The 25,544-nt window shown below is 42.7% G+C and overlaps 1 protein-coding gene across 1 annotated transcript in view; it reads right to left on the reverse strand.

Annotated features, from left to right (window-relative positions):
- Nucleotides 1-1,206: 1,206 nt before the first annotated feature.
- The window catches only part of rspo1 (R-spondin 1), a 31,196-nt gene continuing 6,858 nt past the window's right edge, over nt 1,207-25,544 (reverse strand). The window contains exons 2-6 of the mRNA XM_023980692.3: nt 17,769-18,489; nt 15,138-15,329; nt 9,521-9,664; nt 8,134-8,340; nt 1,207-2,953 (exon numbers count right to left, since the gene is read on the reverse strand). Coding sequence (XP_023836460.1) covers nt 2,688-2,953; nt 8,134-8,340; nt 9,521-9,664; nt 15,138-15,329; nt 17,769-17,868 — 909 coding nt within the window. The 5' untranslated portion in view covers nt 17,869-18,489 and the 3' untranslated portion in view covers nt 1,207-2,687. The remainder of the gene's footprint in view (nt 2,954-8,133; nt 8,341-9,520; nt 9,665-15,137; nt 15,330-17,768; nt 18,490-25,544) is intronic.

A 25,544-nucleotide genomic window follows, 5' to 3' on the forward strand; every position in this document is an offset into this window, starting at 1 on the left:
GTACCACCAACACAGCCCAGCATGATTATACTTTATATCAGTTTTGGGCAACTTTGATGGGGGTGGGGGCCACAAAAAATATCTGAAATCATCATGAGGGGCTGCATACCCACATCCATATCCACACATGCAGTCAGAGCTGGCCCTAGCCTTTTGGGGGCCCAAAGTGAAATTTTGTTAGGGGTCTCCCTCTTGACAGCAGAACTTTTTTTCCTGCAATTCTACACATTTTGCCTGGGCCGTAGAGAAAATGTTGCAGTTTTTAAGCAAGTTTGCTGCAATGCTACAAATGTAGCCATAATGCGGAAAAGATTTAGCAATTTTACAACCAATTTCATGCAATTCTACTCATTTTGCCATGGGGCGGCGAGAAATGTTTGCAGTCTTTAATATATCTGAGTGAAAGTGACTAAGAAAATCAGTGGGGGCCCCCGATCGGTAATTCCACCATGATTATTACAAGTTTAGATAGCTGTCTAGAGTAACTTACAAATCTAAAACATTTTAGCTGACATAGACTAATTGAGTGACTGTCAGTGACTGACATAAGAGAAAAAATGCTGATGCACAACCACATTTTGGAATTGCACCTTGTGTATTTTACTATTCTAACTCTCAACAGTAAATTGAGACTCGACTTGATTTCCCGTAAAACATTCTGGGAAATTGATCCTCAGGCCGTGGGCTGCCAGTTGCCCATCCCTGCCGTTGCTCTACTCTTATTGTGATACTGAATGAGATCAACATTATAATGGAGACATAATGGAGACATCATAGAGCGGTCGGAGAGATTGACTGAGGGGACTGCGCAATGTTGTCAGATTTATGTCATTTTAATTTGGGCTTGTGCATTGTGGTTCAGTTTTTATGGAGACATCACATGAGATTTGTGCACTTCCTACAGCAATGACAAACATATGCCGTGAATGTTGAGTTCCTCAGGTGCTGTCATTATACATTTAAAGAGCCTGTGAAAGGCAGTCTTAATATGTGTGTCAATTATTAGTACACAAATACAGATCATTGGTATAAATGTAGGCTACCGTACTGTATATCTATGGCATATACAGGCCAACTACTGTGTAAAAACCACTGAGAGACCACGGGAGAACAAAAAGGGAATGGAAACATGGAAATGGAAAGACTACAATAATATTTGATTACACAGGAAGAGACTGACTACTGTAAAATATACAATGATCATGCTAGTGTGTCTGCCTTGTTTACTGCATCTGCATTTTATTCAAGCTTTCACAGAAGTAATAAGATATATCAATGATATACTGATGTCGACATTTTCAGTACCACTATCCACAATACGAACGCGTATTTAACGTATACCTTCTCATGAAGCTAARATTTTTTTGTGTAAAGCAAATAGACCCAGGGAAAGCTAAACAAAACGTGACAATGATTGCTCAAAGATTAGTGTCAAATGGTACAAAAACTTTAGTTGCTCTGTCGTATCAGGCTGACAAGTAGTTGTATAATGCAATGATTCTTTCCACTGACAGAGCTGTATATAGTACAGAACACAGATATGTCGAACCCTGTTGGAAACATACTTGATTACTGAGCAGCTGTAGATGGTTTACATGTAACCAGAGCCATATGATTATGGAAATATTGATGCGTTGATATATAACTGTGCCTTTACAATGGTCTCTCTCATCATCTATATCAAATTACGTGCAGAAACACATACAATATACCCACACCCACACAAATATACATAGACTTGTGTGACCACTACTTCACAAAAATATTTTGTTGAAATTTTGTAAACATACAGACAGGCACGAATGCACACACAGACACACACACATATACACTCACAACACACATACACAACACACCCAGTTTTCAAATCTAAACGTTTTATGCTGAAGATACCAAAACATTATTCTACTTGAAATTAAGAACTAAGCTATTAAGTGGGTAACCTTTGTCTAACACCAGATCAGGATTTGAACTAAAGCCGTCTAAACTTTCTCTATATTGTTGCTGGTTTGTTTTGGAGCGGATTCCCTTCAAACCAAAAAATTTATTAAAATATGTTTTCCTTCAAAACCACACATTTGTTCCAGTGCCTTTCTTTTGTTTCATCATAAAATATAATTAAAATAAAGAATCTTAATACTGTTCATTTTCTTTATATCACTTACAACAACATCTCCTTAGAAATATCTACTTGCTACCGTTCACAAAACATGAGTCAAGTCAACAATGAAAAATAGATTTTGAAAAGCACATCAGGGATTCTAATGGATTGAAGAGATCCTTGATAATTGTGAAGCCTCCATCTTGAAATGCTCATATTCATATTCAGTGTCTTCCACTGTTCAGCCACTGGGATCTCCATCTGCCAACTCTAAGATAAACTTGGAAGCGGTGAAATGAAACATGTTGACCCTACTGCAAGGCTTACAGTGGAACCCTCCACAGTGCACATTCCCCCTCTTCCCTCCAAGTCTGATAAGTCCAAGTCCTGTTCCTCATTTATTGCAGCAATCCTCCAGTTCTCTTACAGCATCTTCTAGAATGCATAGCAGCATTAATCCTTTTCTTCATCAGTTTGATATTGTCACCTCTGTCCACTGTCTGTCTCTTAAAAATGGCCAATGCAGGTGGGTGTTGCCTAGTTTTTGTCCCTCCTTGTCCCCACCAAGTCCCAGCGTGAGTAAGGCCTAGGCTACAGTGCTAGGGGTAAGGCTGGGTGTGGTGGTGGCCTGGTTTTGGCCCTTTTTCCTCCTGCCGCCTCCCTTGCCACCCTCTCTGCCTCCTTTCCCTCCCTCTTTGCCACCCTCTCTGCTTCCTTCTTTTCCTCCCTCTTTGCCCCCCTTCTTGCCACCCTCTTTGCCACCCTCTTTGCCCTCGTGGCCATGGCCACGGACGTTTTCTTTGTCTTGCCTCCTCTGCGGGTCTCGTCGCTCGCCCTTATTCTTATTCCCATCTGGATAGAGAGAGGAAAATAACAGATTGAAATGCATTATTACACGACTACGACACCAAAATAACAGGGTAGTTGGGCTTAGCTTTTATYAACAGGGTTTGATGGCTTTGGTGTGTGTTTTAAGTACAGTAGAGTCAGAATGAGCTTGGTAGACCTTGTAATTAGCCCATTACCCCATATTCACAACATGTTCCTCAGTGGCATTGTGTGGATACCCCGGTTTCTAGCTTCCTAACAGGCTCTTTTAATACTGGCTAATTGCCGCTAAGCCCCAGACATGCAGCTCAGGATCCAGAGCCTTTCATAAATYCCACCATGATGCAACACAGTGCTGCATTGGGCTGACAGGAAACACACAGCAGTGCCATAACGACAGGCCGGAAAACAGTAATCAAGCKTTTGTGAGGAGTGTGGCCGCGACTCTGAGCCGGACACGTCTTAACACTCGCAGAGACAACGGCTGATGGAACATAATAGTTCATGTAAACAGTTGGGAYCCGGTCGAGGTGAGCTCCTTTCTCAATGTCTGCCTTCCCTCTCCACTCTACCTCCCCCCACARCCTCCTCTTCCCCTCCTCTTCCTCTCAGTCGKTGTAGGCTGTTGTCTGGACTTCCACCTGTCACACAGTTTAAGTGCATAATTGCTCCCTAAATACAAACATCCATTAAGAGTAGCTTTCCAGGATCTCGGGATGGAAAAACCGTTCAGGAAAGGATAAAACAGAGGAATGAAAGTAAATCAACACTGTTGAAGTGGAGTGCAAGAGTCCTTCATGTCCTGTACATACAGCTATAGATTGTTCAACATACGAGCACTCATTGACATCCTCTTGACATTGTTGATGTAAATTGCGCTACGCCACTACACCGCTAAGCCACAATGAGGTTAACACGTCGGAGCTCTAATGACAGCGTGTGTGCGTGTGTGTCTGTGTGTGTGTGCGTGCGTGTGTGGCTTGCTCGTGTGGTCACACAGGCGCGGGTGTGAACAACCTTTCACGCACATAAATGGGAATGGATGTTTGTGTCAGGTGTCAGACAGTGGTTGTTTATACTGGYCTGATGAGTGCTCCCACGATGAGAGGAAACTGGGAAGTTAGGCTGAGGAATGTTTGCTATGAACTGTGTTGAGTCTCCATGTTCCCTAGAAACAGAGACTCAAAACACTCACTAAGGGGGCTGGAGAGCATTCGCTAAGGCTAACTGTTTGACAACAGGAGGCTCATGGAGCATTCTTGTTCGTTTGCTTTAATAATATAATATTTAAGCAATAAGGCCCGGAGGGGGTGTGTTATACAGCCAATATTACACGGCTAAGGGCAGTTCTTATGCACAACGTAACGCGGATTGCCCTGATTACAGCCCTTTGCCGTGGTATATTGGCGATATACCACAAACCCTTATTGCTATTATAAACTGGTTATCAACGTAATTTTAGCAGTAAAATGGTCTGATATACCATGACTGTCAGCCAATCATCAATTAGGGATTGAACCACCCAGTTTATAATTAAGCAATAAGGCACAAGGGTGTGTGGTACATGGCAAATATACTGTACCATGGCTTATGCACAACGCAATGKGTCAAGCCCTGAATGCTGATTGGCTGACAGCCATAGTATATCAGAACGTATACCACGGGTATGACAAAACAGTTATTTTTACTGATCTAATTACGTTGGTAGCCAGTTTAAAATGGCAATAAGGCACCTCGGGGGMTTGTGATATATGGCCAATATACCACGGCTAAGGGTTGTGTCCGGGCACTCAGCGATGCGTAGTGCCTAAGAACAGCCCTTAGCCGTGGTATATTGGCCATATACAACACCTCCTCGTGTCTTATTGCTTAATTATATAACTGTTGTAATAGGCCTACGCCTATTTACTCCATTCTGCACCACGTGCTCCTTTTAGCTTGTTTTCTAAGTAATTTCTTTGTTATTTGAGTGTATTTGAAAGTACGCGAAGACAAAAAGCCTTGTTATTACTCACATTTGCTCCATAGACATGTATCTCAGTATAAACCAATGAAAATACCTATTTGGCAGTAAACCTGCAAACATTTACGTATTTAATGGCGCATATTTTGAATAAAGAGACCCCTGAAACTAAATGAGTTTCAATAAGCATTCCTATCATTTATTTAACGAGGACCTGGCAGGAGCACAGGTGTGCAGTATCTTTCCCTTTGTTTGGTAGAAAACAGGCAGAGGCAGACCCAATACAGTAGTCCACTAACTAGAAGTAGTTGATGTAACTTTTCTTGAGACACGAGGGGCCAAAGTCATTAAAGCATCTGTCACTGTAGGCCCCTATTGGCCAGTTGGCTCCTGACATTGGGGGCTGTGTCACATTTCTTAGGGGAGTGTTGACAAGACTTGATTACTAGCTTTGTAAAGTATGCATGTGTTGCCTGCCTTGAGTAAATAAACAATTTCTGGGGGATTAATTTCTCCCACTAATGAAAACAAAATGGAGACCATTTGAATTTGGAAGACATTTGTTTCTCTTTAGAGTAATGTGCTTTAGTCAGTGAACCTGGGGAGTTACAGTAAGGGCCATTTGTTGAGTGTGCACAGCAGGACCTGGGCTGATTCTCTCACTGTGTAAGGACTTAATTAGTCCCCTGACAAGCCCGCTAATGGACCGAGGGGGACTCCATCAATTTATGACAGCCATGATTGCAGCTCCACTCCATCCAAGCTAAACAACTGTGGCCTGACAAAGGCAATCACGCATTTAGAAATTCTGTTTTCATGCATTTGTAAAAAGCTACAGGAAGAAAAAGGGAGAGCTTGGCCAAATCGACACAAAGCGTGAGATCTGCAGACCAGTAAATCACTTGTGTTATACAAGCACTGCCCCCTGTGTTTTTTTACAGCGGCCCCGTCGGCCAAGTCTTGCAGATGGATTCGCGGCCTCGCTAATTTAGCACATGGCAAGTTTTTTTAAGCACATGAAAAAGGGCTTAGACAAGGTCACGATAACCATCGCCTARGAGTTAATTCACATGTATTTGTTATGTATTTGTTATGTGCCTTGACAGGAGATCCTTACTCATTTTCACAACAGTGTATTCTGACACCAGAATAAGGAAAATAAGTTGACGCTAATGGCTATCATCTCTCAAAGTCAAACTGTCAACATTTCACAACTGGAGTCACATCATACGTCTCAATCTCCTTCAAGATACGGGTGGCTGCTGAGTCCTGACACACTACACTACACGTGTCGTTCCAACACGGCATCCCGTTCCCTCATTTTCCCTCCTTTCACAACACCGCTCGCTAAGTTTAGAAATTTGGCATTCGGCACTACACATTTATGGGGCAGTTTATAATATTTCACCGTTAATTATTCTTCTCAATCCGTGGTGGAAATTCTTTCCAGGATGCAGGCGTCATGCAGTGTAAATTTGCCTCTCATTTATCAAACGGTGGTGTCCTGGTCCTGTCCAGTGTGAAGCACTCCTCCCTGAAGAATTACAAGCAAGAGCTCATATATATCCTTCCTCTAAGTATTTCTTCATCTAATGTTGTATAATCCTGTTTCTGTGTGCATTTTTACATATTCCATCTGTTACATATTGCATAACTGACATGATTCTTCATTGATTCTTTACAATTGGTAAACTGACGTTCGTTGAAAGCTGTTACTCAAAATAGTAGCAGCCCTGAAATCCAATAAGCGTACCACCCYCTCATAAAGTTTGGGAATATTGCTTGTTTACTACACACTAAGTCCTTGTAAAGAAATGGAAGCTTCCAACTTTGATTCAACATGTACATTAATTAGCTGCCAAATAAAAGATTCACATGGATTAAAACCAGGAATTACAGTGGGAAAAGTAGGAGATATGGGCCCACTGTTGTCAGCCATACAAAACAACTCCTTTCACTTCAAATGAACATTAACAAATCGACTCCAAACCTTTCTCTACCTTTTTATTGGGTCGATCACAAAGCTAAGCATCCCAGCCATGCTGGTCAATAAAGTTTGACTGGTCCGTTTTATTTTATAAGGCAGAGTTCATTAAAACTTACTGACCGGGCCTCCCAAGTGGCACAGCGGTCTAAGGCACTGCATTGCAGAGCTAGAGGCGTCACTACAGACCCAGGTTCCTTCCCTGGCTGTGCCACAACCAGCTGTGGCTGGAGTCCCACAGGACGGCAAACAATTAGCCCAGCGTCGTCCGGTTTGGGGAAGGGTTTGGCCAGGGGAGCTTTACTTGGCTCATCACGCTCTAGTGACTCCTTGTGGCGGGCCGGGTGCCTGCAGGCTGACCCCCGTTGCCAGTTGAATGGTGTTTCCTCCGACACATTGGTGAGGCTAGCTTCCGAGCTAAGCTGGCGGGTGTTTAGGAGCGCGGTTAAGCGGGTCATGTTTCGGAGGACGCATGACCACTTCGGGTCTCCCGAGCCCATTGAGTAGTTGCAGCGATGAGACAAGAGCGAAATTGGGGAGAAAAAGGGGGGTAAAATACAAAAATAATAAAATAAAAACACTTACTGACCAAAGGAGAGGCCTTTTGGTTTCTCAACTACTTGAATAAACTCCATCTTACAATACCAACTACTACTAGAAATGTGTTATGGGCCAATGAACAACAACGGAGTAGTACTAATTACAGCATGATTAAGCTGTTATCAAATTGAGTGTTACCGGGCAGATTGCTAGCTTAGCAACATTAGCCAGCTCTGAAACAAGACGGCAGACGAATGATAAGAGCTAGAGCAAACATGTCAGAGCCGTGTAAAACTAACGCCTCGCAGAGCTTCAAAACAAACAGTCCAACTCCAGCTCTTATCGTCATCCAACACTGCAGTGCACTGCATGGCACTCTCCCATCTGTCTTGCCTGTTTGGCTCTTTTGGAATGTTTGTTTACATGGTTCCCAGTCAGAGACTCCGTGTCCTTACTGAACAAACGCTTTTGGTGTTGTGTATTGCCTTGGACATTTATAATATTGACGAGAATTTTTTWAATTTAGTGCAGGGAGTTTATGACTTCATCGGAAAAGGTCACAATATTATTGACTCTGTAGTTTTGTTGAACTGTTGTTTCGTCATCTTTCATCTACTGTCTCATTCCTGTCTTTTATCCATCCATATATTCATTATCGGTTTCACTCTATTTCCTCTCATTGCCACTCTCCTAATGTAGGTATGTGCTAGTCCTCACCTCCTTTTCCACATGGTGCCTTCTGCACTGTGCACTTCTGTCTCTCAGTCTGTGGAGCACAGGGCCGGGGGGAGGACGCAGAGACCGTGTCAGGGCTGGGGGCCTGAAGAAGCTCTTGCACTCTGGTCTGTGTGCCTTTCTTAAAGCCACACGTCTTGTTCTTCTTCATACAGGGACCCCATGGGCTCCATTCGCCCAGTTCACATTCTACAGATGGGATAGAAAAGAGGACAGAAGTTAAATACAGTTCTAGATGCACACACATAGAACACACATGCAACAAGCCCAAATTGAAACCAATTAAGCTTTAGATTTCAACAGGTCTTACATGTTCACAGTGAGAAAGCAATGCAGAGGAACTTATCCAGCCCAAATCAGACATCGCTCATTTGGCCTTGTCAAGCGCAAAGCCTCTATGTTACCAAGTCTGTCCAGTTTATCTAGAGACCTCAACTGTTTTACCGCTAGTGACATGCTGTTGAGCTTAAGTCACGACTCTATCTGTCAAGAGCTGGTTTCCATTGTGGGGAAAATGTCAAACTTTTTCTGGGAAAATATTTGGACTTTTTTGTTAAAGGTTGGGGGGTGGGAGGGGGTGAAGCAAGCAAACTTGATACTGCCAAAAACAATAACAGGGAAATTAGAGAATATATAACAAGAGTGGCTGGAATGAGCACTTTTTGTAAGGTAAGGGAGCAGGGGCAATGCCAGAATGTCAACCTGGGGGTTGAGAGCTCCTCTCTGAGGAGTCAAGTGGCCTGGAGCAGCCAGCTAGCACTAGACTGGCAGAGTAATGCCATTAGTGCTCTATTTGCTTACTTGTGACAGAAATAATTTCAAAAGAAATCAATACAATTATCCTGCAGGCCTCCCTCCGAAGTTCAGCTGGCTCGCTGGTGATTGAGAAACAGCAGAAAGAGAAGGAAGAAAAAAGGAACAGAGGAGGAAGAGAGATCAACAGAACACAGCTTCTCCGCGTCACTGAAGTCTTGAACTGAACTCTCATATGGCAGGCAATATTCATCCGACAGGCAGAACATACTTGGCTGCTGATACCTGAAGGGTATTTAGTATACCATGTGTGATGGGTTAGGGTGAACGGGGTATGTTATGGGATCAAATATGCAGCCCACACCTGAGAAACATTCAAGACTTTGTGACAGGCTCTCACCACAAAAAAACTCATCATACTCATATTAACATATGCTTAATACTCAATGTATGGGTAGTGTGGGACTTACAGTAATATTATCTTATTCAAAAGTTAATGTGTCAAAAGGTTATATGCCCTTAAACTCATTGTTCATAATCCAGTTCAGAGTCAGCTGTGAGTGAAGCTGTGGCAGGGGGTGAAAGGAAGAGAGGTCAGAGGTGAGAGGTCACTCACCTACGCACTCCATGGTCCCGTTGGTGGTGCTGAGGCCTTCAGGGCAGCTGGGGTAACATCGCCCTCTGTGTGAATATAAGCCCTCCTTACATTTTGTGCAAAAATTTCGATTGAAACACTCCTCACAATTCTCTATTTTACATTCTGAAAGGAAAAGGGGAGAAAAAAACATGAGTCAAAGAGAGGAGAGAATGAGAAAATCAAATCACACTTAGTTTAGTTCATATTCATTGTGTTAACATAGTACACACGTACACTTTGCATTAACTGGCAGCATAACACAACACTGTTCATTGTTCTGGCTTCAAGCTTCCGCGTTAATACGGAATAATACAGTATTACAATACAAAAACAGCAAAGTATGTTTAAAAAATGTGAACCCTTTCTACTGCACTAAAGGATCCTCTTCTCCTCGGGGAGGACAAGAATGTAGCCTGATTTGTATTTCCTATGAGAGATTTATTAGTGATAAAACAATGGGGAGAGACTCTTCGGGGGGATTTTGCATGAATAACACCCATGTCTTAAAAGCATATGCATACCACGGCTATATTTTTTGGAAAGCGGGTGGCCGGGTACGGGCCAAGAGTAGAGAGCACGTCAGCGGATTTCCACGCACCTTTGCCTCGTTAAAAACACAGCTTCTCCAGTCAAACAAACAACTACTTTAAATTGAGGGTAATTATGGGCGCGGGAGAATGAAAAACAGACACCTTAGAGGACTACCAAGAGCCCCCCTTTCTCATCCCAACCCTTCTCCTAGCCCCCCCTTTTCATTACCATCATRATCTTATTCTGAATTAATAACATTTTCTCTGCCAAAACCAGTGTAGAAACAGAGGCACGCTAAGCGAAGGTCACAGATGTAATCCTTACATCTCTGGGTTGGAATATCTGTGAATATCCAGTCACAAAACACTAGACATCTTTCCATAAACAACAAAAATAAAGAATGTCTAGTCGGCTGGAGTCTTGCCAGGAGTTCAAAACAAGCCAAAGGGAAGAATCCTCGTTGGGATTTTAATGCCCTAACCTCAATTATTACTTTAAGCTCTTGACAGCTAAATTTGACGTTACTGATGTTTGGAGCAAATACTTTGACAAATGTAGCCCTAATGTAAAATACATGTGGCTAACAAGACATCTTGGGGATTTCGATATGTCCGAAATTGAAGCGGCTGACTGGATAATAACAGCAGGTTAGCCACGGAGAGGCTTGAGGAGGAGGTTGAGGAGACTAACCAGCATGCTCAGCGGCCTTTCAGGATGCAGTGGACAACATTGAAACAATAACGGCTAAGGTTAAGTTAATTTCAAGTGACAGTAAAACATTAACAAAAATGTGGGGATTAGAGTGAGCCAGAACTTTTGTTGTTTTTATCCAAATTGGACTATTTTCCAAAACCTTCTTCCTGAGTACCTAGCAGACAGACATGCTCTGAGGTTATGCCCCTGTGTTTATGTTCACATATTGTACATGTACAAAGTTTGTCAGGCTATTTCAAATAAATATCTTGAAGCACAGTACGCTCAATGTTGCACTATATTACAAAGTTACACTGAGGCCAATATGTTCAGGTAGATCCTCATTATGTATCTTGTTTTGTGATTTCAGGTAGCTACACGTGTAAACATCGCTATGTGGGGTAATAACTCTTGTTTCATTGAACAGGCCCCTATATCGGTCCATGTTGCTGGTATGAGGAGTATCACACATACTAGCCCTCCTTATTCCAACCTGAAACTTCTTCTGCTGATTGACAGTAAGCTTCTCTGCTGCGAAGGCATCTGGACAGTTATAACTCGTCCAGGAGGAGCTGTGTAAATCTGTATGCTATCTCACCTTCCTCTCAATGTAAGGGCTATAAAATACCAGGGTTAAAGAGGAGGGAAACACTGTTTAAAAGAAAGCAATACGTGCTTCTTATGCCTCAGTATGTACAGTACCAGTCAAAAGTTTGGACACACCTCCTCTTTCCAGGGTTTTTCTTTATTTTTACTATTTTCTACATTGTAGAATACTAGTGAAGACATCAATACTATGAAATAACACATATGGAATCATATAGTAACCAAAAAAGTGTTAAACAAATCAAATTCTATTTTATATTTGAGATTCTTCAGAGTAGCCAACCTTTGTCTTGATGACAGCTTTGCACACTCTTGGCATTCTCTCAACCAGCTTCACCTGGAATGCTTTTCCAACAGTCTTGAAGGACTTCCCACACATGCTGAGCACTTATCATCTGCTTTTCCTTCACTCTGTGGTCCAACTCATCCCAAACCATCTCAATTGGGTTGAGGTCAGGTGATTGTGGAGGCCAGGTCATCTGATGCAGTACTCCATCACTCTCCTTCTTGGTCATATAGCCCTTACACAGCCTGGAGAAGTGTTGGGTCATTGTCCTGTTGAAACACAAATGATAGTCCCACTAAGCGCAAAGCAGATGGAATTGCGTATCGCTGCAGAATGCTGTGGTAGCCATGCTGGTTAAGTGTGCCTTGAATTCTAAATAAATCACAGACAGTGTCACCAGCAAAGCACCCCCACACCATAACACCTCCTCCTTCATGCTTTACGGTGGGAAATACACATGCGGAGATCATCCGTTCACCCACACATCGTCTCACAAAGACACGGCGGTTGGAACCAAAAATCTCCAATTTGGACTCCAGAACAAAGGAAATATTTCCACCGGTCTAATGTCCATTGCTCGTGTTTCTTGGCCCAAGCAAGTCTCTTCTTKTTATTGGTGTCCATTACCAGTGGTTTCTTTGCAGCAATTCGACCATGAAGGCCTGATTCACACAGTCTCCTCTGAACAGTTGATGTTGAGATGTGTCTGTTACTTGAACTCTGTGAAGCATTTACTTGGGCTGCAATTTCTGAGGCTGGTAACTCTAATGAACGTATCCTCTGCAGCAGAGGTAACTCTGGATCTTCCTTTCCTGTGGCTGTCCTCATGAGAGCCAGTTTCATCATAGGGCTTGATGGTTTTTGCGACTGTACTTGAAGAAACTTTAAAAGTTCTGGAAATGTTCTGGATTGACTGACGTTCATGTCTTAAAGTAATGATGGACTGTCATTTCTCTTTGCTTATTTGAGCTTATGGACTTGGTCTTTTACCAAACAGGGCTATCTTCTGTATACCAGCCCTACCTTGTCACAACACAACTGATTGGCTRAAATGCATTAAGAAGGAAAGAAATTCCACAAAATAACTTTTAACAAGGCACACCTGTTAATTGAAATGCATTCCAGGTGACTACCTCATGAAGCTTGTTAAGAGAATGCCAAGAGTGTGCAATGCTGTTATCAAGGCAAAGGGTGGCTAATTTGAAGAATCTCAAATAGAAAATACGATCTGAATTGTTTAACCCTTTTTTGGTTACTACATAATTTCACATGTGTTATTTCATAGTTTTGATGTCTTCACTATTATTCTACAATGTAGAAAATAGTAAAAATAAAGGAAAACCCTGGAATGAGTAGGTGTGTCCAAACGTTTGACTGGAGAACCACAAAACACTACTGTTTGTTTCAAGACTACTAGTAAATCTTGGTAATTGTTTTTTTTTTTTWATGTTTTGCAACAGAAAACTAAAAGGAGTGTTTCTTATTTGTGCAGGTATTCCCTCCCATTTTCAGTCAGATTTCTTCAGTTTGGTGACATGATTCTGTTTTCAAAGACACGTACCTTATGACTGACGGAGAAAAACTAAAGGGAAATACCCCTGAACCATTTCAGTTCCATATTTGTATTGCATCATGAGTTCAGCTTTTAGGAAGTTTGTTTGTCATAGAAAAAACTAAACAWTACAGACATCTGGTGTTAAATGATGTTGCAACAACCTATCTAACAAAACAACAACTCGCATACACCAAACAGCCTGCGTGTTCTTCCTGTAACAAAATATAATGACTACAAGCTGCCTTGCGCTCTAATTGCCTATCATCATACGTACTTCCCTCAAAAATAAGAAGTTGATCTAATTTACCATTGGAGAGGCAAGTTTAGTTGTATGATTCACAAGAGAACTTGCAAAATGAATAACTCTGTTGTGTCCAGAAAATATACATGGATGTTTTGATACATAAATGGTAAAACTCAACGAATATGGACTGTGAACTGGCATGAACCCCTGGCTCGCGAGACAAATCAAAAAAAAAACATAGACATCCTTGAAAAAACAGACAAACAGCAGTGCATCAGAAATGTTTTTGTTTTTGAGTTTCTTCCATTCCTGTTTTCCACCCACAAGTAAGAGAAAACAGACCACGAGCCGGGATCTTGGCACCCCCGGTTCAGAAAAAAGGTGTTTGTGCCACCAGAACCAACATGGAGGAGTTTTGTAAACATTACACATCTACACATGTATACCAACCCTATTCCACCCTACTTCACCCCACACCCCTTAAAGGAGGGCTGGACCTAATTATTGGTTCTCATTTTTTTTGCTTGCTCATTAAGAAATGCAGCTGCCATGACTGAAGCCAAATGAGAGTTGTCTTATGGGTGTGGTATAATGTGGATGTGTATTCACATGTGGGAAGCGTTAGTACACTTACTCTGCCAAAACAGTACACAGTTACAGTCACTCACTCTTCTAGATAACTTGAAAAAGTCTAACCAGGTATTGTGTCTGGAATTAGGCAAGGCTAGCTAGTGCTAGTCAACTTCTTTGGCCAATTAGCTTCAGGTGTGCGACCGTTGAAAAAATGGTTTGACTGGATAGCCTATGTCATGGGCTAGTTAGGGATCATTAATAAATTACACAATGTAAATTGAAATATTTTCATGTTTTAGTTCTCAGACTGACTTTATGATTACACGTTGTAGTCAATTTTGACAATAGAAGGTCCTTTTTTGATTCAGTTGGTCTTTAAAGGTAGACTCAGCAAAATGACGTTACCACATGCAGCAGCACAGATATTGAGACAAGCGAGATGCAGGACTTCGCTCTCACACAGTCACACACAGTATCTGCGCATGTGCACGGTTTCTCTTCGCGCTGTTCACAGCGTGGTAGCCAGGGCACCAAAACAGCGGAGGTTGAGCCTCACGATTCAACGCTCTTAGTTGTCGTGGAAACTGACCCACTTCGCTGTTTACTTTCTGTATCTGTGTCATACCGCTGAGTCTAGCTTTAAACTGTCTAAATATTACTGCAACAGAACAATAATGTTCCGGCCATGTCTCAGTTCAAGGCCCATCTCCAGCTTGACAAATACTATTTGCTGGTCTTTATGAGTGTGTTGTTGTGTTGCATGTCATTGCTGTGGCTGCGGTCATGTGGTGAAGACAGCTCCTTCCACACATGGCACAGCAGTTCAAAGTGGAAATTACACCTCACTTACCACTGGACAACATTAGTGCCCATTGTGTGTTTACCATTATGGTGACACATTGTGATGATATGAATGTTGTACTGGGGAATATCTTGAACATCACTGGATGTGGTTTCTTTTGTCCAACACTGAAAAATGTCAATACAAATATAGGAAACCTTCTTACTGGGGCTTTCCTGGTCAGTTCACATCATAGTCACGAAAAACCCTATTTATGACACAATGCATTTAAAAAACGAACAATGAAGTCCAAGAATCCAAACTCACGGATGCATCTGTTGGTATCGGGAGTCCGCATGCCGAAGTATCCCTGTGGGCACGAGGCGAGGCACACGCCTATCTGGCGGATGTCGTTGCGCTCCAGGAGAATGAAGAGTTTGGGCTTACATTTCATACAGCCATTGTATTCGGAACATCGCTCACAGCCATTTGAGCAAGATGGTGGCCCCTCAGTGCTAACTGTGGAAATATATGGGGAAAGAGAGAAAGAGAGGGAGAAAGAGAACCGTCATTAAAAACCAGCATATAAGGTCCAGTTACCACAAAGTGAATAAGTATTTATCTGTTGGAGACAAACACTACATTAAACACTGGCAATATCAGTGAGGACATGGCCCTTGTCTATTTTTGCACCACATAGCCATAAACCTGGCAGTAGTTCATGTTGCAGCTAATCTAACCAGGGGCCATGCCAAACATCTTTGTTTGAACAGTTTTCTCACTGTTTACTTGAAACTGCTCGCCGGAGATCCTAAACAGATTTTAGTTGGAGAAGCCCGAGTGTTTCGGACTGACATCCTGCGATGATCGATTCCACATCATGCCATGACATCACACAGCAGGGGCCCCCCTGGGGTCAACGAAAAGTGACTCAGCCATCGGGATCTCGCCAATTACACGAGCGTGCCGGCCAAAAAGGGAAATGCGCACAAATGCGTTAAGTCTGTTCCCAACACTTCTATACAGAGCCGAACGTCTTTTGGTTTATTAACCATCCGCCCATGAAGCTGAATATAACAATCTAAGAATTGTACTAAGCCACAAAACTCTGTCTCAAAGCACCCCATCTGCATTTGGCTCTCATCCACATATAATCCCATGATCATACTTCATATCTTCATATCCCTATTCGCTCATCTTCCAAAAAGGCTAGAACTCGGAGACTCTGCTCTGCTGCAGCCAGTAATTTAAATGATTGCTCAAAAAGCGTGTCAATATGCACATCCTGTTTCTAGGGGCCATTTGGTGCCAAAATGGCGGTCATCACGGTTGATTTACAGGCCTACGTGGTATCAGCATCTAAATATATACACACTCCCACTGCAATCAATCTGCCATCCCTGTCTCCCAGAGATAAGTTGGGATGGTAAAAGCTTTAAAAATGTTCTCCCCGCAAATCAATTACGCCATGGCTGAGTCATGGTGACCTCGCATGGGGATGCAGCCAAAGTAGCTGTCACACAGCCAGAATCTTAACACTTTAATAATGATTAAAAAAAGTAATAATCACACTGTGCAATAGTTAACTAGAGGTAAGATATTTTCGGACAGTATGTTGGGACAGTTTTTGACCCTGCTGCTAGAGGTCATGTACTAGAGCGTGAGCAGCCATAATTCTCCTCTGGATGAGGTGTTGTCGAACCAGGAAAGACCGGCACAGAACATACAGAGATGATGTGATGAAAATATGTTCTGTAAATTCAATGCAGATATGTCAATTTCTCATTTCTAATCTATGAACAGCTTCGGTCCTAACATGTAAAGCTTGTTGCCCACGGCAAAGTTGGAAGATGAATAACACTAAATCATACACATCAACAACATGATTATCTACCTGCCAGCCAACAGCACTTGGTAACATAGTCTGTGGGTTAAACCAACTGAAGGTTCCATGCCGTGTCAATCTCACTTTGTGTCTCAGTCTCTATAGAGGGCGTTCTAGTACATTTTAAATAACCAGGAAAATAAACTTGAAAAATCACTTCAAAATTCAGGGGGAACACTGTTCACCAAGGATAAACCTCTTCAGTGATAATTGACACATGATTCATAGGTCATTGCTATCTTGCCTTTTACAGTACGGTAAAACACACTTTGCTCATCAGAAATATGTATTTATTGTGCAATTGAAAAGACATAACAATTCTAACAAGACACATCTGATAAGCCTGTAGCCTTTCCTCTGGACATCTATTGCCATGCCGAAGCCAAGCTTTATTTACCAAACGCCAAGCTCAATAAAATTCTGACCTCTCCTGACTGCTTGGGTGTTTTTGTGAGGTGGGGGTGTAGGGGGGCAAAGGCTGGTATCCMCTAAAAGCTCTTCTGAGGGAAAAGGCATTATATTAAAACCAGTGGTAAGGCCTTGCACTGAGATTCACCCCGCTCTGAGGGCAGACACTGAGGCTGAGAGTAAGCTCTGTATTTGTGGGTGCATGAGGTCAGAAAAGTGTTTATAAAACTGCTTGAAAACCAAACAATGCAACATGGTCCAACAACCATGAGCTGAAGTGTCAGAGAGTTGTTCCACTCAGTGCCTCAGAGGCAGACATGGAGAGAACTGTGGTGCTGAAGCTCTAGCCGTAAAACCCAGGGTGAATCCGCCTAAAACCCGACTGTAAACATTCTTAATACCCATAAAAGCTCAACATAAATCAAGAGAGGCGTAATCATAAAAAGAGGAAGAAAAGAGGGTCATTCAAAGACAGCTGAGGCTACCATAATCCATCTTGGCAAAACAAATAATGAGGATGAAGAAAAATAAACAACATGTAATCTTTACTGCGGCCGTTAAATGTTTATAAGAAATGTACCATTGTGGCTCTCAGTGGCTGCATGGAAACCAGAGAAAGAGAGAGAGTGAAAGAGAGGAAGGGATTTGAGGATTTGGTAACTCACTCCGTCTCTGCCTCTGTCCCTTTGAGAGCTTGAGGCCGCTGTCGCTGTGACCATTGGATACGAGAAAGACCATCGCCAGAGCCACCAGTCCCAGCTGCATAGTCCCTGGTGCTGACCGGCCAAGCGGGGTCCCCCCTGCAGGCAGACGGATAAGGCGGGGGGCCCCTTCCACTCTGTGACAGGTGGATCACTCTGCCGCCGCTGCTGCTGTTGCTGCTCCTCCCTGCTGCTTCCCTCCCTCCGCTGCTGCTGTCCGCAGGGTCTCTCTCTCTCACTCGCTCTCTCTCTATCTCTCTCTCTCTCTCTAAGGGCTGCTGTGTCCGCAACTCCCTTCAGRGGAGGATTATGCTGCTGCGGCTGCAAATCCAAACATGCCCAGGGCACAAGCCATAATGGTGGTGTGGGGGGGGGTCGGTTGACGATGTAATGGAGGAGCGATGCGTGGAGTATGAAAGGAGAGGAGAGGTGGAAAAAGGAGAAGAGGAGAGTGTGGCACTCCTGTTGGTTCAACCCATGAAGACTCGGCGGGGCTAGCAGGGGAGCAGGCAGCCTGTTGGAGGATCGCCAAGGAGCGTTTGGTGTGAATGAGCACCCGAGCCCAGGAGCATGTGTCTTATTAAAGATGCTCTGAGGAGGCGTGGGGGGAGGGACAGGAGTGGGGCTGCTAAAAAAAGCTGGAGACTCCTACACGTGACAAKGCATCTGTCTGTGCCAGGACCTGCTAGAGAGACAGAGACAGAGACAGAGACAGAGACAGAGACAGAGACAGAGACAGAGACAGACAGACAGACAGACAGACAGACAGACAGACAGACAGACAGACAGACAGACAGACAGACAGACAGACAGACAGACAGACAGACAGACAGACAGACAGACAGACAGACAGACAGACAGACAGACAGACAGACAGACAGACAGACAGAGAGGAAAAGGGGAAATGGGAAGGGGTGTGTGTGATGGGGAGAGAGAAATAATGAGACATGAGCTCTAAAACACCAAGCCATTAAGTTAGCATGTCAAGAGAAAATCCACCTCTTGGCCAAGACTGAAACAGATACAAGATTTTGTAACAAGAATGGAAATTATATCAATTCCAACCATGTCAACCAACAGTGAACCAATGATAAGTACTGGAATTCAAAAACAGTAACTTGATTCCTCCGTTCTTTAAACTACTTTGAGGGAAAATGTATTGAAACATTTCCAAAGTACACAGTATTACATCTGATAAGTAAAATACTTGTTTAGTGCAATCAGTGTCCATTTGTCTTTTGACCTGAAATCAAAGCATAAGATAATGCACTTTCATTCCAGATTTAAATGGACTGCAGTCATTTCCAAACTTTGAAATCGATGCAGATTCATTCAAAGTATTGGCAGCTATGGCACAATGAAACAAAATACCACAAATAGTTTTTGGGTCATTTGCTACACTTCCAGTTGCCTTTGGAGAAGAGAGTTCATTTGAAAAATGTGTTTGCTCCATTCTTAAAATATAATAATGAAAAAACACATAATAGTCCATCTACAAACACTTGGAATGGACAAGTGGTGCAGAGACGTTCTTGGATAGTGTCAAGCTATATTTACAGCTCGTGCATATACAGAAAACATAAGGCATAGCTTGTCTGGAACAGTGCAAACAGGGTCTCCTACCCCAAGGGTGAAACAGCAAAACAYGGCRATATTTGGCTGTTGTACTTATTGTGGCTTGTGAATCATACAGAGTCAGCCGACAAAMACATTTTGGATGAGTTCTTAAAGAGTAATTGCCCCTAAAAAAACAACTTCTCATTCAGAAAACAGCCTATGTGGCATAGATATGAGTCAGAAACATTTATTCTACTGTCATAATGTACTACAAAGTGTAAATAGGATCATTTTGGTCATAGTCAGTCTCGACCAAAACATAGTTTGTTATTTTTTACTTGTGGCTGTGACTGCATCACAATGTAAATGAAAGTTGGATTTGTTTCAAACCTGGTCACATGCCGACGGCTGGCAGCACAATCATCAATTTGGAGTGCAGCTAGCTGCATGGTTAACTTTGGTCAATTACAAAATGTACATAGGACAAAATGTTAAAACTCCAATAGCTCCAAATTCCAATGACTTAAAAACCTCAAACCAACTATAAATTGTAGAAATTYATTTACAAATAATGAAAGCATTTAATGAAAAAACAAAAAACAACATGTGCAACATGAAAATATTGTCTCATTAACATTGTGTAATTTATTGACGGTCCCTAAATAGCCTCAGAGATAGGCTATCCAAAGTCAAACCAACTTTGCCACAGTTTCACACCAGCCAACTGAAGCTAATTGTCTAAATAATTGAGCTATCTCTTCCCACCTGCAAACAAACACGAGACATGCACATCAACCCACACCACAAAACCAACTTCAGTCATGGCCGCTAGCATTTCTTAATGAACCAAATCTAAAACGAGGCCAAATCAGGAAGTGCAGACACCCTTTAACATTCCAAAAGGACGATAATGTCCCTACAATACACTATAATGTCCCTAAAATGCACTATAGCGTCCTAAAGAAAGTTTGAATCAAACCTGCAAGAATCCAGCTAGATCTTACCATGCTTTTCTTACATTACTGCAATAACCCCGCCAGGTAGTTTAGCCTCCAATTCTGACCCTAATCTCAAGTGGCTGTGCAAAGAATCCAGATAAACTAAAACACAGATAGTAACCCAGTGAACTTCTGTAATAAACTAAGGAGGACTGGAATGAAGAATAACAAAGCATACATCCACGTGGCATTAATGCAACTGGGTCTTGGACTTCCTGACGGGCTGCCCCCAGGTGGTGAGGGTAAGGAAACAACCTCTCCACACCCGCTGATCCCTCAACACTGGGGCCCCACAAGAGTGCGTTCTCAGCCCTCTCCTGTACTCCCTGTTCACCCATGACTGCGTGGCCATGCACGCCTCCAACTCATCATCAAGTTTGCAGACAACACTACAGTGGTAGGCTTGATTAACCAACAACGAGACGGCCTACAGGGAGGAGGTGAGGGCCTCGGAGTGTGGTGTCGGGAAAGTAACCTCAACACTCAATGTCAACAAAACAAAGGAGATGATCGTGGACTTCAGGAAACAGCAGAGGGAGCAGCCTCCTATCTACATTGACGGGACAGAAGTGGAGAAGGTGGAAAGTTTTACGTTCCTTGACGTACACATCACGGACAAACTGAAATGGTCCCACCCACAGACAGCGTGGTGAAGAAGGCGTAGCAGCGCCTCTTCAACCTTAGGAGGATGAAGAAGTTCGGCTTGTCACCAAAAAACACTCACTAACTTTTACAGATGCACATCGAGAGCATCCTGTCGGGCTGTATCACGCCTGGTACGGCAACTGCTCCGCCCACAACCGTAAGGCTCTCCCAGAGGGTAGTGAGGTCTGCACAACACATCACCGGGAAAACTACCTCACCCCCGCTATCATCCAGAAGGCGAGATCATGTACAGGTGCATCAAAAGCTGGGACGGAGAGACTGAAAAACAGCTTCTATCTCAGGCCATCAGACTGTTAAAACAGCATACTAACATTGAGTGGCTTACTGCCAACATACTGACTCATCTCGAGCCACTTTAATAATAAATTGGATGTAATAAATGTATCACTAGCCACTTTAAACAATGACACTTTAATAATGTTTACAATACCCTACATTACTCATCTCATAGGTATATACTGTACTCTATACATCTACTGCATCTTACCTATGTCGTCGGCCATGGCTCATCCATATATATTTATTGTACATATTCTTATTCATTCCTTTATATTGTGTGTATAAAGGTAGTTGTTGTGAAATTGTTAAATTACTTTGTTAGATATTACTGCACGGTCAGATCTAGAAGCACAAGCATTTTCGCTACACTCGCCATTAACATCTGCTAACGCATCTGTTGGTATGGACAATAAAATTTGAATTTTGATTCTGAACTAACGGCAGAACATTAACTCCAGATTTGAATAGCAGTGTGGCTGAGATCGACCAGACAGCCCCTCCCCAGTGAGGCCATTTGTGTAAAAATGTCTTGCTATTGTAAAACAATATTAATGTGAGCAGGGACAGTATTTAATTACGGGGTCTCGTCCATCATGATGAATAAGAGTGTCTCTCCGAGGGGAGTCTCTGAGATTAAGGGCCGCTGACTGAGTCACTCTGTTGCAGCGAGTTAGTATGTGAAGAAGTCACATACACACACACAAACACACACATTCATGCTATACACACACACACACACACATCACAACTACTGCTACCAGACCCTTATTATGATTGCTATATATTGCACAATTTAAATACTTGCTCCCCAAAACACYTGTAAATATTGGACTATAAATTGTGCCCTCCTGTATTATACTTATGCTAAAATATGTATTATATTCTACTGAGCCATTTACTTTATGTTCATATCCTTATATTCTATTAGTTCTTATTGTTGTTGCATTGTTGAGAAGGAACCTGTAAGTATGAATTTCGTTGGACGGCGTATACCATGAGTATCCTGTACATACAACTAATAAAACTTGAAACTTGAAACACACACACACACACACAGTAAAGAAGCTGAAACAGAACAACAACAAGCACACACACTAACACACCACAGCAGCACACAGTATGTAGGCAACTGCACATACTGTGGTCCACATGCATACGGACAAACAGTTTGACACGCTAAATACTCTTTTAGGCAGACTGCCTTGCCAAGCCATGTCAAAGATCTCAGTTAACCAGCTTAAGGATTATATATWTTTTTTTAATGATCTCCAAAAAGACCCGCGTACGCACCTGCACCCCAGCTTTCTCCGCTGCTGCTGCCTGGGTTTATTTGCCTTTTGAGGTGAATATGAGACACATTTCTTCAACAACTCCCCCTATATTTACCGTCAAGAGCCCAAAACGATAAGGTTTGTTAATTGAGAGGGATGCTTGGAGAGCGAAGGGGACATGCCTGGACCAGGGGAATGAACAACCTAGAACAACACGTACAGACCAGGGCTGAGTCATTTAGGAGATGTGTCAGAGACGCTTTCACACCACACTCCGCCTACAACTCTTTACTACCTGCCAATGGAGCCCACTCTGTCCCATCCATCCGTATCCGACCTTTATATTACGGCGATAAGCCTAGAAGTGGCAACGGACTACTGATACTCAGATAGAGAGAGAAGGGGGTGCTAGAGAGGAGAGAGAGAGAGATAAAGAGAGAGAGTGCAGTGTGTGAGAGAGTGAGGGAGATATGATGACGAAAAACTAAATGGTTGAAAATACGTCGAGTGATAAGACGGTAAGACAGATCAAGAGCAAGATGGAGACAAAACTCACAACATGACAACATGAGAGTCATCCTTCCACATGACAGCTGACCTGTCCTCTGGATATGAGGAACATCTCACTGAACTACTCTGGGGCCACAGTTCCACTTCTTGACAGTTTTCTATGTGCTCTGTCTCGGTTCCCTCATCCATTAAACAGACACAAGCACTGTGTCCCCTTCTTCACAGCCGGCTCCATTCATCTGAATGGAACTGAACTCCCTCATCAAATAGTCAGGAGATTCAATTGCCCTGCTTTGTAAGTCCTTTTGATGAATCAATTATTAAATCAGGCAGGCTCCAGTGTAAGGGAGCTCCCGCCCTCTGGGAATTTGTCGAAACTGAGAAAGTGCCACTACACAGAGCTCAGAGTCAGAAACCTAGCCTACCGATGAACCTGTCAAAATAACGTAATTTAGATCTCAGAGGCCTAATTCACTGGCTGATGTGGTAGGAGCAGTACAAGAAAATGTGAGCTCAGTAAAGCAGTAATGGAGTGACACTGTATCATACTCTATTGCATAATGTAAATTAAGTTAATTCAACAACATTCAAGAGACCAAAAGTGCATTCAAATAGTCCTGATTATTATGGTTAGCCAAAACCAATGTTCTGATTGTGACTCCCAGAACATTGTACATTTTGGGGTCCTAAAATCAGACACATACTTATGCTCAGTGTTTGACTTGGACTGAATTCAGTTCAGGAACTCAGCAATACTTTTGAGCTAATAATATTATTCTATAACAGGTGCAAGAACTCAAGCAATAGAAAATCAGAGGTGCAGGTACTAAGTTCCGGTGAGCTCCTGCCCAAATCAAGCACTGCTTATACTGTAGAATCCTGCAGCCAAAACAGCCATCTCCACTGTCAACTTCTATGTAAATAAAACTCCCTAAACTGCACCTAAATCCAACAATATTTTAAAAAGCTGTCTTTAGCTCTTTATCATATTTTGCCATTTTAAAGCTGCAATATGTAACTTTTTGAGCTACCCAACCAAATTCACATAGAAATATGAGTTCTAGCTATCATTCTCATTAAAAGCAAGTCTAAGAAGCGGTGGAACTGTGCTATGTGCGCCATTTCTATGCTTCCTGTTCTTAAGTTTCGTTTTTGCATCTTTGACTTCAGATAACTGAAAATACAATATTTGTGGTTCTGGAAAATATATTTCACAGCGGTTTAGATGGTACAATGATTCTCTACACTTGCTTGTTTTGTCACATAAACTGAAATTAGGTGAACTATTAGAATTTTATCAACAAGGAAATGGCAGAGAGATTTCTACATAGTGCGCCTTTAAACCCAGAACACTAGACACTACTTTATGAGGGAAAGATAACTCTGGCAGTTGCAATCAGCAGCAAGTGTGAGTGAGACAATGAAAAAGAGCCGAGCAGTAAACAGGCCATAAATACAACCGGTGTTAAAGCACTGAATAAAATAAGAGTACACACAAGCGTTTCGTTCCACTCCCAAATTTCAGGCCCTGTCCGCCCCAGTACCGCCACAAGCTGCCTTGCCTTCCTCTGCTTCCACACAGGCACAGGGAAACAACTAAAAACTGTGGCAGCCAACAGAGCGTCCTCTGGTGCTACTTATGGACTCCAACACACCTCCTATTTTTGTAATATAATGAAATTACTGCTAGGTGGTGCCTGCCACATGGGCACCGAATGGAGAGATTGGCTCCAGTGTAAGGGCTTTTAACTGAGCCTTTTTCTTTTCTTTGGATTCAGATCCAGATTATTTGGTTCAACAACTGCAGGCAGCGAAGAAACAGGGAGGTTATGTGCACTTTCACCCAGGCATACAGTACATCAATGTTTGATTTACTTTTATTTTATTATACTCCCATCTCTGCCTCTGAGCTGTAAGCTCTCGTCGCATTAGCCAAACCCGCCCACAGGTCGATGATAGGGGAGACAAACACAATGGCCAGCTGCCTCGAGACAACAGTCCAGCATAAACAGAGGGGGTAGAGAGAGCGAGAGCGAGAGAGAGAGAGAGAAAAAGAGAAAGAGAGAGAGAGAGAGAGAGAGAGAGAGAGAGAGAGAGAGAGAGAGAGAGAGAGAGAGAGAGAGAGAGAGAGAGAGAGAGAGAGAGAGAGAGAGAGTCCACTGTTTGCTAATGATCTGGTGCTTCTGTCCCCAACCAAGGAGGGCCTACAGCAGCACCCAGATCTTCTGCACAGATTCTGTCAGACCTGGCCCCTGACAGTAAATCTCAGTAAGATAAAAATAATGGTGTTCCAAAAAAGGTCCACTTGCCAGGACAACAAATACAAAATTCCATCTAGATAACGTTGCCCTAGAACACACAAAAATATATACTTACCTCGATCTAAACATCAGCACCACAGATAACTTCCACAAACATGTGAACGATCTGAGACACAAGGCAAGAAGGGCCTTCTACAC

Source organism: Salvelinus sp. IW2-2015, linkage group LG35 (genome assembly GCF_002910315.2).
Source record: "Salvelinus sp. IW2-2015 linkage group LG35, ASM291031v2, whole genome shotgun sequence".
NCBI classification, from domain to species: Eukaryota; Metazoa; Chordata; class Actinopteri; order Salmoniformes; family Salmonidae; genus Salvelinus; species Salvelinus sp. IW2-2015.